The sequence below is a fragment of the Sitophilus oryzae genome, unplaced genomic scaffold (assembly GCF_002938485.1).
Source record: "Sitophilus oryzae breed Bouriz unplaced genomic scaffold, Soryzae_2.0 scaffold_965_pilon_pilon, whole genome shotgun sequence".
NCBI lineage: Eukaryota > Metazoa > Arthropoda > Insecta > Coleoptera > Curculionidae > Sitophilus > Sitophilus oryzae.
Genome location: NW_022147600.1, coordinates 351,930 through 371,249, shown reverse-complemented (window position 1 = coordinate 371,249; position 19,320 = coordinate 351,930). Strand labels below are relative to the sequence as shown.

General features: G+C 29.7%; 1 protein-coding gene across 1 annotated transcript; it reads right to left on the bottom strand.

The window, feature by feature from the left end:
* Positions 1–7,929: 7,929 nt before the first annotated feature.
* LOC115891075 (centromere/kinetochore protein zw10 homolog) lies at positions 7,930–14,171 on the bottom strand. The gene is made up of 4 exons (XM_030911474.1): positions 13,501–14,171; positions 12,103–12,629; positions 11,870–12,046; positions 7,930–9,314 (listed from the first exon to the last, which is right to left on the bottom strand). Exons 1-4 carry the CDS (start codon positions 14,001–14,003, stop codon positions 8,398–8,400), a joined length of 2,124 nt encoding a protein of 707 aa, XP_030767334.1. The 5' UTR covers positions 14,004–14,171; the 3' UTR covers positions 7,930–8,397.
* Between the last annotated feature and the right edge of the window lie 5,149 nt (positions 14,172–19,320).

Below are 19,320 nucleotides of genomic sequence, written 5' to 3'. Positions count from 1 at the left end.
CCGTATGATCGAAAAAAAACGGCGTCCAGTTGGCTGGGAAATGAACATCGATGAAATTTCCTATATAAATTTACATATAAAATGACAGCGATCTTCATTCCATAGCCATCGCTGACGCCGTTTTTTCTCGATCATACGGTATTTAGACAATTATAAGTTTCTATGACGATATTACAAAAAATTTGCATCACGAAATTTGGATCAACCTTGAATATTATTTAAGTTAGTTTAAAATTTTTCCCAGAAAAATCTTTATAGATTCTACATACAAAATACGTATACCGATTTAGTCATTTTAGAAGTGTGGCCTGGATTTTAATGTATAAGACAGTAATGTAGGCAGCTTAATGGAAAATCTAATGTATTAAAAAGAGATGAAAGTTGGGTTGATACATTTCTTCTATTGCCGGATTTTGCAACAAAAGTTCAAACCGCACAAGTAGGTGTTTATGGAAAATGTTGCATCTATGTGTTAGAACCTTATTTTTCACAATTAGTTACTCAGATATATTATCTTCATTTCAGTAGGTAGTATACATGAAAGTTTTTAAAATAGATTATTTTTTTCTACACAAATTTTCCTACAAACGTAAAAACCGGCAACACTGTATGCCTCTTTTGATTTTGTCTCTGTCTGTCAACCGGTCATTTATATTATTATTCTCTGTCTTATACTTTAAAATACAGACCACACTTCTAAAACGACCAAATCGGTACATATTACATTTATGTATAAGAACAATAATGTATAGATAATGAATGAATTTATTTATTACATAGTTTCTTAATTACAAACCTTCAAAATTTTCACTTTTTCTTATGTTATTTTCACTACCATTCCTGGACTAGAAAGGCCTAAATTCGTTCTGAATTTTTTACAATAGACTAAATTAAACATTTTACGTTGTTCTAAAAAATATGTTGTATCTCTAAAAATATAGCTGATGAGAACCAAATTGTTTGAATATGTCAGCGCTCTAAATATAATCAAAACCAGTTTTAATATTTCAGGTGCCAAGCATATCGGGCTGTGTTATATTAGAGACATTATCGGTAATGTGAATGCCAAATTGACGCTATTGGCCGATGTAAAATAATGGAAAAGGTGATGATTTTTTAACGAGTAGAATATGTAGAAGAAAATATGAACAAGACTGAAACCTCAATCGAAATAATTAATAAAATGTTTTAAACAAATACTGTTTTGTTATAACTTTACAAAATCATGTAGATCAAAATATTTACGTACGAGTAGACACTATCACTAAAAACTTCTGTTTTGTTTTCATAATTTTTAAGGATGTGAGACACACTTCATTGTTTTTAAGATTACGACATATTTTTAGCGACTCAAGTCTCTTTCTATAAATAAATATATCTTACAATATTCATTACAATATTCATTTATTATTATTCTCATATCAAAAAATATTTGTGTAAATTATTTTTTTATGATAATATAATGTTTCAATAGGATTAATTCAAATACGGCAATCAATAATATTCCTAGCAGTCCTGAACTATTGGAGACTGCTCATTCAAACCCGAATTTTATCAAATTAAATTTTTTTTGTGTTTCAGAATTATCCCCCTTCATGAAATAATGAAAGTTTTAGTGATTGCTGTCTACCTGTTATAATTAAATTTGAATTGTACAGTTGAGAAAAATATAGATTTTTGGCAACTGTACGTTTTTTCTTAACTAATCAATATTTTTCTAGAAATATATGTAACTTCTGATAGAAGCTCCCAAACTTTATAAATAATTGTAATTTTTCAAATACACAATTATAATAATTGCCGAATTATGTGATTAAATTTTAATCAAACCTATATGAATTGTTTTATAGAAATATTGTGGCTGTATACTTTTTCAAAAACTTAATTAATTTTGAACTAATGCTAAATTAGATTTCTTTCTTTAAAAAGACAAATTAGAACTTTCGAGAGGATCTCCTTCCATAATTTAGTTTGTGCCATATCAATTAAACCAAAAAAGTGTACAGCCATGAAATAGTAACATCTTGCTGTAAATAAGTACATATCATGAGAGTCGGAACTTCCTTCGCCGATATCATGTCAATTTTTCATCAATAAATAATTTTAGGAAAGTATAAGTTTTATAGAAAAAAACTATGTTTTTTAAATTTCGCTAGAGAGCTTCCAACATAGTCAATTTTTTGGTCAATTTGTTGAACTACTTTAGTTGACATATCTATTCGGACAGAATAATCGATATCTTTCGATAATTTTGTAGATAGGTGTAAAAGAAATTGTATATTTTTCAAATATCTCTATTATCTCACGGCTCGTGTTAGTTTAACATCATATACATATTTCATTCCATCCTTAAAAGTTTCCTATTGAGCCTAAAATTATACATAAAATTTATTTTATGTCTCAAAGTGTATGTTATATCAAAAAAATCAAGGGATACGTTGGAATTGGCTAACGTGCGATAAATTTAAACAAATTTCTTTATTATATATAGATACATACCTATTATATTAAAAAATATTTTTAAAGTTAGGTTCAAAACTTCTCATATTTAATAAGTTTCTTTATAAGCAAGACTTACGATATTGCTAACGTAACAACAATCATGCTTAGTAAATGTTATTTTTATGAAATTGTTAAAATTTTAAAAATGTTCTTGTTATTAATATGAAATATATACCAAAGATATTTTTTGTATATTAAAAAACGTAAGGAAATGTATATTTTTTATCCATTAATTTTTTCAAATCAACGATTCTTAGGACAGCGTGTATAGGTACTCTCACAAATATCACTTTTTATTTTTACCATTTATTTTTTGTATACAAAATAGCTCATTAATCTGATTCTGCTTGATCAATATATTGAAACTCTAAAACTCCTTTTGAATAAAAGTAAAATACATAGTTGGTTGTGTAGCGTGCGGTAAATCTCAATCAAGTAGTGAAAAATTCAGGGAAATAATTCTTTTCACTAAGTTACCCCATTTTCCCTAAGTGACTATATACATATATGATTAACTAATTTTTTTTGTAGTTTTGCTTTTATTTACTACTTGTCAAAGGTTATAGATGTGGAAGAATATATAGATACGTCAATTTTACCTGCTTCAATAGCGTATAGAATGTTTGTGTTGATAAATAATTATTATAACTTATCTATTTTTATTAGAATGATATATTTTTATAACAATTTTAAAAATTACCAACATTTATTGACAACGGAAAATAAAACAACAAATTATTGAATATTTTTTACACGTCTTGAATAAAATTAGGACGGCACTGCTAAACCGGAATTCAAGTTGGCCATTTTTAGTTCCCATCACGCTCGACCGAAGTTTTTCTATATCCTTTTTACCTTCCTTAACCTTAAAAAAGCAACAAAAATGTTAGACAATATACCCTAGAAAATTTCAATATCTAATACTAACGCCAAAATTGAATATGCTAGAAATGTCAGAAAGTGATATTTTTCCGAGAGTATCTATGCCTATTACTGTCGCCTGGCCTAGAAAAGATCTATTCTAACTTTTATACAATAACTTGATTTAATTGTTTTGTACTTAAGCACAAAGTTTCGCCATACTTGCTCATTATAATTATTCATTTATGTATGTAATTATTTTGTATATTGATGTACGTATATATTGTTTTAGTCATGTATAGTTTTATTTTTATGTGTATCTTTGCTTCGAGCGACTTTTAGTTAGGGGTTTAATTTTATATATTTCCGAAAATCCTAACAAGACTTTTATAAACTATTTTAGTGTTTTACTATTTAAAATAGTAGAATAATTTAGCTCAAATTTAAATAAAGTGTATATATGAACATATCCTGCGAGTTTTCTAAAATAGACTACTGTTACTATATTGTGTATAAGATTTTTTTAAGTCTTGGAAATAGCAATATTTAATAAAAAAAACTTTGTGATTGTAAAATAAAGAGCCTACTTCAATAAATACTCGTTTTGTTGTATCATACCGTCCCAAACATCACATAACACCTTGTAGATATTATTACTGAAACTATTTGCAGCTATTATTTTACTGTGACCAAAATAAAATAAATAAAAGAGTTGTTGAAAAAGTAACTACCCGTTACTCATCGATAACCGAAATAATAAGTAAAGAATTTAAAACAAGATTTTGATGATTACTATTACTTTGATTACTATTACTACTTATATTATTATTATTTGAAGGGTCCAGGGGAAAACATGATAAGCACCATTTTACTAATTTTACAGGAGAACCTTGGACGCATATTCGTATGTTGCACACAGATTGTCCATTCGGAATTAGTCGGGTCTGCTGCGATTCGGTGCACATTGGGCCAGAAACAACTTAAAATGTGGAATAATTCAAAAAAATAAAATTCAGAAAATCCATTTATTTTTAATTAATAATAGTTAAGAAAACTCTAGAGAATCATCAAATAATAAAATAACTGACATAGGTTACCATGGTACGTGTATGTGCACTGAAAACGTTGAAACGTGGTTTATTTTATTCCGCGTATGTAAAGATTTTGTTTACAAAGTACAAAGTGATTCCAAATACTTCAGAAGTTTGTGACAGGTTTACAACGGGTGATACAAGTACTATTAAGTTTATTTTATTTATTTGTACTTAATTTTAAACAATATGTAACATTATGATCACGGTTTAATGTAAAAAACCTTTCATTATAATATACTGATTGTTTTTCTTTTTTCAAAATATAGAAAAATAAGTGGGTTCTCCTCAAACGCCAGGTGTCTGGGTTATGTTTTTATTTCCTCAAATAGTCTAGTTTTCAAAATTAAATAGAGTTACTGCGACTTTTTGCGACTTCGTAAGATATGAACAATTATGTACATCAATACTATACAAAACACTGTTTATATTAGCTGTAACTGGGAATAATTTCCATCCCCATTTTTTTTATCTATACTATTTTGGAGTGAATTAAACTTAAGAAATCGATAGAACATCAAAAATAATGAAAAAAGTTCTTATAAACATGGAAATGCTTGCATATACTTTTCGAGATTCAGGGTGCCAAAATTTTATTTTTACTTTCGTTTTCTTCGTCTAATTTCCTACATAATTTCGATATTTACATGAAAATTGGTATCTAGGAGTTTTTTTGACGTATAACATGCATCGATTATTTCAAATCCAAATAGAAATATTATACAAGGTCTTACAAAAAAGTCACGAAACTTTAAACGAATGAAAATATATGTAGGTGGTGTTCCCCTCAAGTAAGAGTAAAATTAGGATAAAATTTAAATTTCTTATGTCAAAAAACCTCTAGATGCCAATTTTCATCTAAATATTGAAATTATATATAAAATTAGGCGAAAAAAAATAAAATAAAAATACAACTTTGACACCCTGTATCTCGAAAACTATGCATTTCCGGACACATGTTTAGAGAAACTTTTTTCATTATTTTTGATGTTCTATTTATTCCTTAAGTTTGAATTGCCAAGTCTAAAACACCCTGTATATCGATTAATCTTTAGTCTGCTCTATATAAAATGTTTAATTTAAGTGTTATTAATAAAAAACTAACGATTTAAAAAAATATATTTGTTCATTTAATACGTAATTTTAGCCTAAAAAGTTCATCAGAAATGATACAAAAGTTTTTCAATATTATTGGTTCATTAGGGCCCACTGTGCGGCGGTATGTAAGTTATACTCGGGAGAGCACTTTCTTGGATAAAGCGAGTGCAACATACAGAGTAGATATATATTAAAAAGGAAATTTACTTTAATGGACTTATTTAATAATTTTTAATGCAGAAAAAGTCGTCTTTTTTTACACCCTGTATAAGGCACGGCACTTTTAATTGTAGAAAAATTACCTAATACGTAGATAAGTACATTTTAGTGTATTGTAGAAAAATTACCTATTAGATAAGTACATTTAGAGTAGATTTCCATTCTAATAGTAAAAATCTAAAAACCTACAGCAAATATGTTTTTAAAAGATTGTGATTTTAATAGATTTTTGATAACTTGTTCTTTTGATTGATTGTGTTGTTTTCATCTGCAATAATATGTGTAAAATTTTTCTGGAATAATTAAAAATATTTTTCCACGACCGTGCGTAAAGTACTCACTTTACGAAAGCTAAGCGGTGCGTAATTTTTTTTTTTGCACTTGTGGGTATAGTAAACGCCACGATATGTTTGAGAGTGATTCATCGCTTGATGAAGTTAGAATCGACACGCGCGCTATCATTTTTACATTAAAAACGTAAATTTTTACCGCAGACGTAGGTTTTTAAAGGCCCAGTCTAATCATCTGCCTGCGTTCCCCGTACGTGTGATTGACAAAGACGATACTATATCGCGTTTCTTTGATTGATTCGTTTTTGTGCGTCAGTCCATTGGTGTGCTTGCAGTGCGAACAAGTTCCAGTTTATATTTATAACCAAATATATGTTTTGACAAGACTTTGATAGTTAAAACAACAAATTACAACAGATTATATATTGATTATTATATGACTTGAAACACCACGACACTGGAATTAAGTTTTATGTGACCTTGAACAGATTAGTTCACATGGTAGCGACCGATGAATCACTCCCAAACATTCGTGGCGTTTACTATAAAGAAAATTAGGTACTGTCCGCATTATTGCATTAAGTAACTATCTGTCAACATGTCAAATCACCTATCAAATTTTACTTTACACACTGGTGTGTACATTATATTGTTTATATTTCCATATATTGTAAATTTCTCGGTGATTGTATGCAACTTGTGCTTAATGTGCGTTTTTTCACGCATTTCTGAAAACAAATCTTACTTTAAAAGAACTATTTCATATCAAAAATGCACGACAATTTTATATTTTGAGATAAATTTGGTTAGTAATTAACAAAACGTTTGATATACCTAATCTTTCTTTTAGCTAAATATTTTTAGTTCTCTTCGATATATAAACTAGTTTGTAAACATTTGTAGTTTGTTTTTAGTGAAACGCTTACAATAATTTTAAAGAATTACGTGCTATGGTTCTTTAAATAATAAAAAAAATAAACTTAAACCTCTACTTCTGCCTGACTTTTTTTCACCAACAACTTCAACTACTTCAAATAATAAAGGCATTTTGAAAAAGCATTTAAAAGATAAAAAACGCTGCTAAGACTATCAAAATGTTGATCTAATAACAATTTGACGTTTATACTATTACGCGAAAAGCAACTTTTTGCCAAAGCCTACCATAACTTCACTGAATTATCGTTTCTTGTTCACTATTATTAATATCTTATTTATTAATTATTAGATATTAATACATCTGGTATTATGCTATTCTGGTATTTCGTCGATTTTAAAATAAACTAACTGTTTTTATCTTATTTTTTTGTTAGAATGGGCCTAATCAAGAGGGCTTCTGATACTGTATTGTAAAAATAAGGTAATTAAGGGCTTATTTTTTGGTATTTATTATAATTTTGCTAATATCTTCGGTTTGAAAGAAGATATCAAGATGCGGTTTTCGCTGACTTTTTAAGCTTTTACTACTCTTTACTATCAGCTAAAATAACACATACTATCGTATTCAATTTTTTTGAAAAAACGCGCTGTTTGTTAAATTGTAAGAAAGCGCCCCCTAGCGTCTACGTTCAAAACCTTATTATTATTATTTTTATGGTATAATATAGAGTAAGAAACGCTCTTGTAAACGAGCCTCGTAAAATCCAAAATTTACTGAAGATTATGAAGCTATTATTTATAGTACCCATTATCTGGACAAAATTCTGTAAAAAATCCATTTTCTTATTTTCCATAGCAGTTGCGCCACCTAGCGGCCGTTTTACAAACTTGAAAATAATTTCCAGCAATTTCTCATAGCCCCTTTAGTTAAATATTTTTTTCCGTAAGCCCTACGGCTAATACTTTCCAAGATACAGCCGAAAGCTATTCTTAGTGGGACACCCGGTACATACAGCGCCATACAAACATATGGCAGTATCCAAGTGTATTTAATCCAAGTACACAAAAGTGTACACAAACACCTTGTCACCTTGTCAACATAGTTTAAAATCCTTGCAAATCTATCTCACTCACATAATTATGTTTTTCAAAAGTTTCGCAAAATGTTCTTATTATAATATACTTATCTGGATGATTATAAAAAAGTATATTCTTTCCGTCGCCAATTTGTAGCAATACAAGTAGATATTTTATTTTGATTTATGCCCATCTTATTTCCCCATTTATACAACTTGCTGAATAAATATCTTCCCACAATTTTTGAGACAATACAAATGACTTTTAAAAATATAAATATTTTATTATATTAATATAAACATATGACAGTATTAGATTTATAAAAAAAGTTTACATAATTATTACATATTTCAAAATAAAATATTGTCGTTACTACCTCCTAGTTACGATTTGATTTTTATGTCGGTAATTCTAGTCAATATTGCAGCTCTTATATCTGTATTTTGAAAAAGAGATTTTATGAGTTTTTTTAACTCTGCGGCCTCAAACTGCATCGCGAGTGGTCCTTTTCCATCAGCCCATCTATCACTAATTTCCACTAAACTGGCATTTAAAACAAAACTAACCTCATTAAGTTTGTACCATAGTGGTACAAACAGGGTAATTTCCCGCGGATTTGTAAACAACTTTGGAGCTCTGGTAAGCACTAATTTAATTATGTCTACCAACTCTTCAGCAACAGTAGCAGGAATATCCTCAAATTTAATAATAGAATTTATAATATTTTTGCATAAACTATCTACAATGGACCCGATATGTTTGTTGTAAATATTATATGACAATACTTTGTGCCAAACTGTTTTAAGTAATTCTTGTTGTCTCAAACATTGCCGGACACATTTCTCTGTTTTTGGATCAACTTTCTCAATTGTAGATCCATCTAATTGAGCGCCAGACATTATTTCATCGATTAGTTTGATTTGCCCATCAATATAGTTACTAAATATTTCAACAGCAATTATTGGCAGTTGGGTTGCTTCGCTATTAAAATCGCAAGTAATTAACAGATTAACCAATTTAGAACAATAAACCGTGTTCCATTCTCTTAAAGTATGAGAAATAAAATTACAATTGTTATAAAAGAGAGCAATTTGTTGCGGCAAAGTTGCCAAGTAATGTTTATGGTAATCGGAAACAAATATAGGATATTTTATAATGATATTTGATACGGTAACAAACAGTCGTCCACTACAATCAGGTGCGGCATTTAATGCTTCTCGAAGAATATTTTCACATAGTTTTAATAATTCTTGAACATTCTTTGATATGGAACATTGAGGAAAATCTTGAAGATGATGTCCTGTAAGAGAATAGGTTTCAATTAGATAAATACCATAAGACCGAAAATAACTGCGTCAAAGACGACTGGGGAATGACCAAAGATATTTAAACTCAAGAGATACAATTGTTTACCTTTTTCCTTCATCGGTCATTATTCTATCCTTATTTTCGCATCTCTCTTACACCGAAAACATTTGCCAGATTTACCTGTATATTGGTATTAGTATTCGATTAAATACCACAACCAATTATTAAGTAATAAATAATTTCGTTATATTTCTATAATATATTAAGTACATTAATTTGCTAACGTCAATTTTTTCATTTAATGCTTAACTGCTTAACTATTTTAAATTTTATAATGGAATAAAAATACCATGATCGTGTTTCTTTTAATAATAAAAAGCAGTTTGGCAACGTCAGTTTTAGAAATATGCCGGCGTAGTACAACGGATTTCGAGGATGAATGAAAGTTCCTATTGCCGTACCTATAGTCCGATCTAAATCTCAGACTTGAGTCGATCTTTGCTAAGCCATACTCAAGACCGGAGATTCCATCTCTATGTATGCGCAGTCTGCCGCTTTCTTGATCAAGTCTCCTCTATAGTACGCATCTTTCATCTAAAGTTGTGCTGAAGCCTGAGATCGACTCAAGTACCGACTATAGGTACGGCAACTAGATTCTCCTGTTGCGATGTTGCTATGCCGCCGATCAAGCTCCGTATTCTTTATTTGCAGTATTATAGTATTTTTGCGTTATTTTGTGAACTTCTGTGGACATTAATTTGAAAATATGGTGCATTCATGTATTGTGTACAAGAGAGTGTATCATTTAAATCCAAATTTAACATTTCACCGGTAAATAAAAATAAGTAGGGTTGGGTATATTATTATATCCTCTTCTCTGTAGATCAGAGGCGGACCTAGACATAAAAAATAGCAGATTTCTAAATTATATTTATCCAAATGATTGCTTACAAAATTAATACATACCTACAAAACCATGATACAAAGAATACAAGGTATGATATTGCGCAGGTTGGTCACTACGTCACAGGTGATAAACGGCACCATTGGTCGGCAAGCTCCGCACGCCAATTTCAAATTGTCAAACAGATGACACAATAAACGCAAAAATAATTTTTCAAATGACAAGCTCGATAATTTGACATAACTTTTGGGGTTATGTCCTAATTCTTCCCTATTTTAGGTCTTTTTTTTATTAGTGGCAATTGAACAATATGGATATTTTTTTGTATGGCGTATGACTTCACAGGTGGTATGCGCAAACTTAACGAAATTGGAGCCGCTATCGATCATACCTTGTTTTCTTTGTACCATGCTACAAAACAGTATACCTGGTGAGTCTCAAAAGTGGCTCACCCCTATAACTTTTTGGTAATGGTGTGGATCCGGTGGCTGACCTTGAAACGAGTTTTTGCTGCATATAGTCACAGACACTACGCATGCGCACATCTTCGATGTTGCCAGATTGTGAGTTATTTTGGAATTATTTTTAGTAGAAAACAAATATGTGCTTTTCAGTGTTTTTTTGTCAATATATACCGTATGATCGAAAAAACGGCGTCCAGTTGTCTGGGAAATGACGATTGAGGACATTTCCATAAAATGACAGCGATCTTCATTTCATAGTCATTGCTGACGCTATTTTTTTTTTCAATCATAGTACGCGGTATATTATTTTAATATTTCGCACAACACGTGAACGCTTATTATGTATTTTCAGTCAATAAAATTATATAGAAATAAAACTCTAGATTCCTATCTAGATTATTATGCTACGTTTAAAAAGTGCTTTATTAAAAATTCGGGAAATTAAAAGAGATGTGTCCAAATTTTTTCTTTTTTTTTAATTTTTAAATGCTGTAGCTCGAAAATAAACTGCAATTTGGCAACATCGACGATGTGCGCTTGCGTAGTATCGATGATCAAATGCAGCAAATATGGGCTTCAAGGTCAGCCACCGGATCCACACTTTTACCAACTTTTTTTATTTTTTCAGTTAAAAAAAACGAGATTTGGTATGTTAGTATATGACATAAATTAGGATCGATTGACGTATTCAGTTGTTTTCTGTCACTTCCTCTTTCACCGGAAATGACTACAACTATTGATTTTTATATGGCACCCTCCGTATTTTTTTAGTTTATTCGATAGAAAATAACACTCTGAATAGAATGACATATCATATGTCAACTTTTGATATTTTCGCATATGGTTTATTTGAAATTATAACTTGCGGTTCGTAACGAAAATTTGACTTGAAATACCAAGTGTGTGGTATCAAATTATTCGTAAAAAAAATCTTTTTCCAAATATGCTAATGAGCTCATTCCATTTGAAAAAATGCAGATATGATTAAAAATACGATTTGAGCATTTTCTAACTGGTCAGGACAAGACACTAAAAACATTAGACGATCAAATCTATTTTTCCAAGGTTCCTTGATTAAGAATTACTGTTTTTAACATAGCCATGGCACTCTAGATTGAATTTTAAAATTCGATTTTTTATTAAGCGAGAATGTCATCAGACTAAACTTAACAAACTTACCTAATGGAGAATTAGGGTCATAAGGCACACCTACTTCTACCATATCATGAAGGTCTTTTTTCATAATTTCAGTAGCTTTTTGTAAATACTCTTCACATTTCTTGTTAATAAATAATACATCAATATTGCTGGCATATTCCAAGATTGATGATGTATCTTTATCAAATATCTTTGTATCTATAACAAATGTTTTATATTAACAAAATCAGCTAAATTTCTACTATACACATTACCCAGCAAAACATCCTCAAGCTGATGAGTATCTTCAATAACAATTTTATATTTCTCGAGCTCCTCAACATTTGAAGGTATTGTATCTCTAAGGCAATTCTTTATAATCAGTTCAGATAAATTATGCCTTATATCATTTCCAATATAGCTTAAAGACGTCAAATTATCGCCAACTTCATAATTAAAATTTTTGAAAAGGAACTGAAATACCGTTTTTAAATTTTTAAATACTTTTTTATAATGTGATTTCTTTTCTGCATCTTGCACTTTAAGTGTCAACCATACAAATGAAGAATCTTTAGATTCAGTTAATGTGATTTGACTGTTAACAACTGGAACCAACACTGCATTCCATAGTTGTTTAATCACATAATTTAAGTGTTCAATGTGCTCAGTAAATTCATACAAGGCTTTCATAGCACTGCTGATAGTGTCGTTTTGTTTCTTTATTTTCAAAACTACTGTTTGATCCTGGTTTTCCTGTACTTCAATATTATCTGTAAAGACATTTTTAAGACCATTTAGAAACCTAAAAATATAACCTATAAATATCTATCTCACACAATAATTAAACATAAGTAATGTTGTAATAGAGAGAATGTTCCCATTGTTGTCAAGGGAAAGTTCACTAATATTTGCAAATGTGCAGGATCATGGTACAGCAACATTTCCTTGTATTAACATGTATGAGCACAGATAAGCATGTATAAGCACAAATGAGAATATTCCCTTATATGAGCATGTATGAGCATTTTTTTAAAAAAATGTATGAGCATAAACAAGCATATCTAAGAAAAAATTGTCAATAAACTTTTTCCGAAGTACCTAGTTCTTTATTTTCAAGTCTAAATAGCATAAGTTTTTACAACAATACTATTTTCTCTGCAGTATTTATAATAGGTACATAATATCATTTAGCAAACAGTAACGCAACTATGCTGGGAAAGTAAGTCCATAAAGATTATATCCTGAAGGGGAAAAAACTGACAATGTCTGTTTTATGGAATTTTTAAGTAATCAACTTAATTTGTTGAGAGTACCAAGTTCCAAACACGTCTTAAATTGTAACTGAAAATAACAAACAATCTCCAAATAATAATGCATACAGTAATAAATATTGGTATCTTTAACATGGTATTTGACAATATTAAATCATCTGTTTCTCCGTAAGTCAGTTTTGTGACATTGTCATTTTTTCCCTTACCCTTCATGTGTTCTGAATACCTATTTGTATTCTCTTTTTTGTTGACTTATTTTCTCTGTGATAATCAAAGGTGATAATTATAAATAGTCGACAATTGCTTGATTATTCTCATTGATTCTTGGGAACACTCTCCAAAAATAAATTTACAAGCATTGTACAACACACTAAGCATAAGTTTTTAAAATATTGTGTTTACCATTGTTCTTTCTCTTTATAAGTTTGCCTCAAAACATTTATGACATCTAAGCTTTCATCAGGTGGAATTTCATATAAAATACTCTTCAACTTCGTTAGAACTTTTACACATTTAGTAAAATTTTTACTATCAAATTCTGAATTAAATTCTTGGATCAAATTCAAAATAACTTGTAAGTTTTCTATTACTTTTAAAGAGAATTCAATACTTTCGAGTTCTTCAACATTCTTATATAGTTCTGTATTTGTTTTTTCCAGATCCTTTGATACATAATCAGCTTTTTCCCTTAATACACTTAAATTTTGTTGGGCCTGTATAACCTTTTGTAATAAAGCATCATTGGATCTAGACTTCTTGCTATACTTCGTATATACGTTTTCAACAGCGGTCACTACCTCATTTCGAAAAGAATCCAGAGTTTGTTTAAGTTCTGGAACTTTTTTATTGATATAATCTGCATCAACTGCCTTTGCAGATTCCAACACTTGTGCCAGTATACTCATCTTTTTTATAATAAAATATATTTTAGCCAAAAATACGGAGCGGTTAAAAAAAGTCTTCAATCGCACTACAGATAGTAATTACTGGTAATTAGAAATTTTGTTTAATTATTTACAGTTTAAACGTAATTCTTTTCAAAACATTCAAAATTTAAAAAAGAATGTCCAAAGAAAAAATGTCATTTTAAACATCCACAGAACGTTCCTTTAAACTATATCCAACTATATCCATAGATGTGATATGGCATGCTGTAAACAGTTATTCTATCTATGGCTGTAAATCAGGGTTCGGAAGTAGTTAATTAAGAAGTAATTTACCTGATTAACTACGTGTAGTTTATGTTCAAAAACTACGTCTTTTCCCGTTCATTAACTACATGAAAACTACGTTAATAAACTACCTATTAATATTATGAATAATTTGGCTTTGTATGAGGAGTATAAATAATATGATGTGAATGGTTATATTTAAAGCCATATTTCTTCTGTTTTCATAAATACATTATATGTTTTCTAAAGCTTCAACTTATTATAACCTCACCTCAAACCTTCGACAATTGAAAGTTACATACATATGTTATATAAACTACACCCTCTACATAAACTACATTAACTACATATAATGTAGTTTATGTAGTTTTTAAAAGTAACATGTAGTTTTCCGAACCCTGCTGTAAATGTATGTTCGACGCAGTTCAACGCAAGGATACTAGAGTGTTCGACGCAGGTTCGACCCGAGGTGTTAGCACTTGTGGTTCTGGTCAGCACAGAACAGATACAAATGTGTTAGGTTGTAGACAGGGTTCGGAAGTAGTTAACTAAGACGTAATTTACCTGATTAACTACGTGTAGTTTTTCTTCAAAAACTACGTCTTTTCCCGTTCATTAACTACATGAAAACTACGTTAATAAACTATGTATTGATATTATGAATATTTTTCCTTTGTATGAGGTGTAATAGAGATAATATGATGTAAATATTACATTTAAAGCCATATTTCTCCTGTTTTCTTAAATATATTATGGTGTTTTTAAAGCTTCAACTTATTATAACCTCACCTCAGGGTGCAGCCACACTATCCTAAAAACGGCGTATCGGCGTAACGGGCGTAATGACCTTGAATGGATTTCCAGTAATTCTATTGGCTGAAACATTCATCTGTCAGAAATTTTATCTGTCAAATTCATCTGTCAAAAATTTTAGCCAATAGAATTACTGGAAATCGATTCAAGGTCGTTACGCCGTTACGCCGATACGCCGTTTTTAGGATAATGTGGCTGCACCCTCAAACCTTTGACATTTGAAAGTTACATACATAGGTTACATAAACTACACCCTCTACATAAACTACATTAACTACATGTTATGTAGTTTATGTAGTTTTTAAAAGTAACATGTAGTTTTCCGAACCCTGGTTGTAGACGCCATTATTTGGAAGTAACTAAGTCATCACCGACAATTTTAGCGATTTTTGGTAGTTTGTATGTTGTATGTAGTGAACTTTGTATAAACTTGAACTTGAAGTGCACTTATTTGTATAAACTGGGCTCTTTTTTTTTGGATTTGGTAAAGGTGTGGGTGGATCCGGTGGCTGATGTTGAAGCCCGTATTTACTACACTTGATCAAAGACTTGATCACAGATACATTGGGTTTGGAAAACTACATATTACTCTTAAAAACTACATAAACTACGTTACATGTAGTTAATGGATGTAGATAGTGTAGTCACTGCCCTGCCCACTCTAAAAGAACTTCTATATCTCTGAAAAGAACAGACTTTTGTCTACTTTTATTTTCCAGCTGTTCATCATTAGATATTAGATATTCGGTCAGATTTTGTATTCACATTTTGCCGGTTGATTTTCGGCATTATTTATTATTGCTTTTGATTATTGCAGTGCTTTTTTTTCTTTCCATTTAAATTTAAAAAAAAAACGTAAAAAACGCGCCAAATTTAGGTTTGCATTGGCAACGTTGCTCGTTGCTTAAATGTCAGAGACACATAACCCAATATTTTCAGATTGTCTGAGATTGTTTACAAATTTATTTTATTAATTATTATTTTAATAATATTGGTTAAAAAAGTAACAAAAAATAGGAAAAACCTGATTGTATATTGAATACCTAACAAAATATTTGCTAGAAAACCTTAAAAGTATGAGAAATTAAGAAAAATTCAATGTGGAAATAATTTTTCGTTCTTCCGAAAAACGGTAAGAGACCGCCAGAAAAAAGTTCTAATTCGTAATCTACGACCTCAAAATAGGGTGGACACCAATTTTTGTGCAAATTGGACGATTTTCAGTTTTTCCAATCATTTTTACCGTCTAAAAGGGTACTGGGTACAAGTTATAAAACAAGGCAATTCTGTTGAAAATATATTGATAATAAATTCTCCACCCCTATTTTTTGTGTTGATGGTTTAGCTTCGATAGGTTCAAACACGTAAGTAGATATTATGATCTAAGGAAAAATAAAGAATATGTTGTTAAAGATCATGGAAAAGATTATTATTTTGAATTCAAAATTAAAAAAGATTATTGTTAAGGCAAAAATGATATTATAAATTATAATGTATGTAAAGCATAACATATTATTTATAGGTATAATAATTTCTGATGAATAGTTGATTATTTATAATACCAAACCAATATCAAATATTTAAGTGATGGCTGAATACAATATTACTAAAATAACAATAAAATTGGTATAATTGCAATACTAAATTAAGTTTTAAGGATAAAGGTTGATAAGGATGTGTTGTACTAAAAATAATCAGAAATTTGTATTTCTTTGTTTTAATCTGCCTAATGTTATTTACATTTTATGTAAAAATTACACTGTATTACAGTTCAGGATTGGTTAGGTTAGGTTAGGTTAAACCAAACCTTTGGTGTTACAACAGCAAAATAAACATTAATTCACCACAATACACTATATTGTAGGATCGAAAAGAAACGGCGTCCAGTTGGCTTGGAAATGAACATCGATGACATTCCCAATCCCAATATAATTTAACAATCTCTAATAATTTATCAAATGATAGCGTTCTTCATTTCATAGCCATCGCTGACGCTGTTTTTTTTCTATGATATTGTATTATTTGCAAATATAATTTTTCAAACATTGATATTTGCCTCGATATTTGCAAAATATACATATAAATTTTGCGAATGCAAAATAATACATCACCATGTTTTTTGTTAAATTAGATCATTATCTTATAATAATGAATAGGTACATTCATTATTTGTATATTGTAAAACAATTTCTAAATTTTTATGGTTCATAGTTTATTTGCCAAAGTCTTTATTACTATAAATAAGTATATATATTATACAGGGTGTTTCAAAAAACATGTGCCATCTCTCGTGAGGAGATTCCTCGCGTAAAAATAAAATTTCTTTTTCATATCAACATGGTCCGATTTTGCTTGTTTTGTAGCTACAGGGTGTTAAAGTCTTAATATTCTTTCGATTTATTATAATTTTCTTCCAAGTACTTTTAGTGATTTGAATGAAATTTTGGGGGTAAAAGTTATTATAAGTGTTACATATTTTAATGCTAAAAAAGTGTCATTAAATTCGTCAGGGACGTGCATATGGGTTAGCATTAGAATATTTGTCGTTAAAAAACGTGCGCCACTGACTTTTTTTCTTTTGATATCAAAATTATGTAGGCCGTTTAATGCCAGTTAAAAGTTATCTCTTGATATTTTGTCCAGTTCGGCCTCCTTGGTGAGGTAAACACAATTTTATTAATCACAATAAAATAAAAATAAAAATGAAACTAATAAATTATATATTTTACCTAATTTATTACTTTAATTTTTATTGTTAAATATTATTAGTATTAGTTATTATTACTATTAGTCCACAACCTACAGAAATTTCAAATAAAAAAAATATGATATTTAAGATAATTACAAAAAATCTAATTTTAAAAAGTTTTAATATCCTGTAACTCTAAAACTATGCATTTCCGTACCAATGTTTATAGAAACTTTTTTTCATGAATCAATGAGTACTTATTTAAAACTTTCTCAAGTTAATGATATTATTTTTTTTAAAGGTTACTATTATACATGGTTCAAGGCAAATTAATAAAATTGCGTTTATCTCATCAAGGAGGCCGAAATCGACAAAATATCAAGAGACAACTTTTAATCGGCATTAAACTACTTTCATTAACTTCACTAACAAGAGAAAAAAGTCACTGGCGTACATGCTTTTTTTAGAAAAATATTCCAGTGATAAATCATATGCACGTCCCTGGTAAATATGGCGACACTTTTTTAGCCTTAAAATATTTCGCACTTATAGTAACTTTCACCCTCAAAATTTGATTCGAAACGCTAAAAGTACTTGAAAGAAAATTATGAAAAATCGAAAAAATATTAAGACTTAACACCCTGTAACTAGGAAATAAAGCGGAATCGGACGTATGTTGATATGAAAAAAAACTTATTTTTACGTGAGGAATCTCCCCACGAGAGGTGGCACATGTTTTTTGAAACACGCTGTATATTTATGTATATTTCATGTAAACTATATTGTTGTTACGTTTTTCGTTGGTTCCGTGTGGATAAAATGTTTAATTTATTTAACACAATTTTTTTACACTGTATAATTAACAAAACAATAACGATATAACAAAAAAGAAAAACTATTTACAAACTTACTTTTCTAACGAATATTTTTAATTTATTTAGAGCGGACAGCAAGTAAGCCGCGACCGTAGCTTACTCTCGTCTGTCCCACTTGCGCACCGGACCTCGGCATTTATACGAGTGCGACCCACTGCCGTTCTTTAAAAGATCAGCCTGGGGGCGGACTTTTGTTTACTTCATCAGCTGTACATACTTAGATATTGGGTTAGATTCCGTTTCATATTTTGTCGGTTGATTTTTGGTTTTAACTCTATGATTTTTGGTATTATTTTTTATTGTAGTGCAAAAAAACTAATTATTTTGGTGTTGAAGGACATAAACTACTACCAGATATATGGTCACTCTCGGTTTCGCATAAAAAAAATAGAAAAATTGAAAAATTACACGTTGTGTAAGTGATTTAACCTAAAAGTGCCCATACATTTTTTACTCATCGTGATTTTTGTGTGTGTTTTTTAAGACTCTAACAATTCATCAATAAAGCTTAAGTGGAGTGTGTTTTTGTGCTATGCCTCATCTTTGTTGTGTTCCTGGTGGAAAGGATAGTTATACTAGGCAGCCTAAAGTGTCCGGAAGAGCAAGAAAAATGGGTACGAGTTATAAATCAAGAGAATTCTATTGAAAATATCTTTAATAAATTTAAAAATAA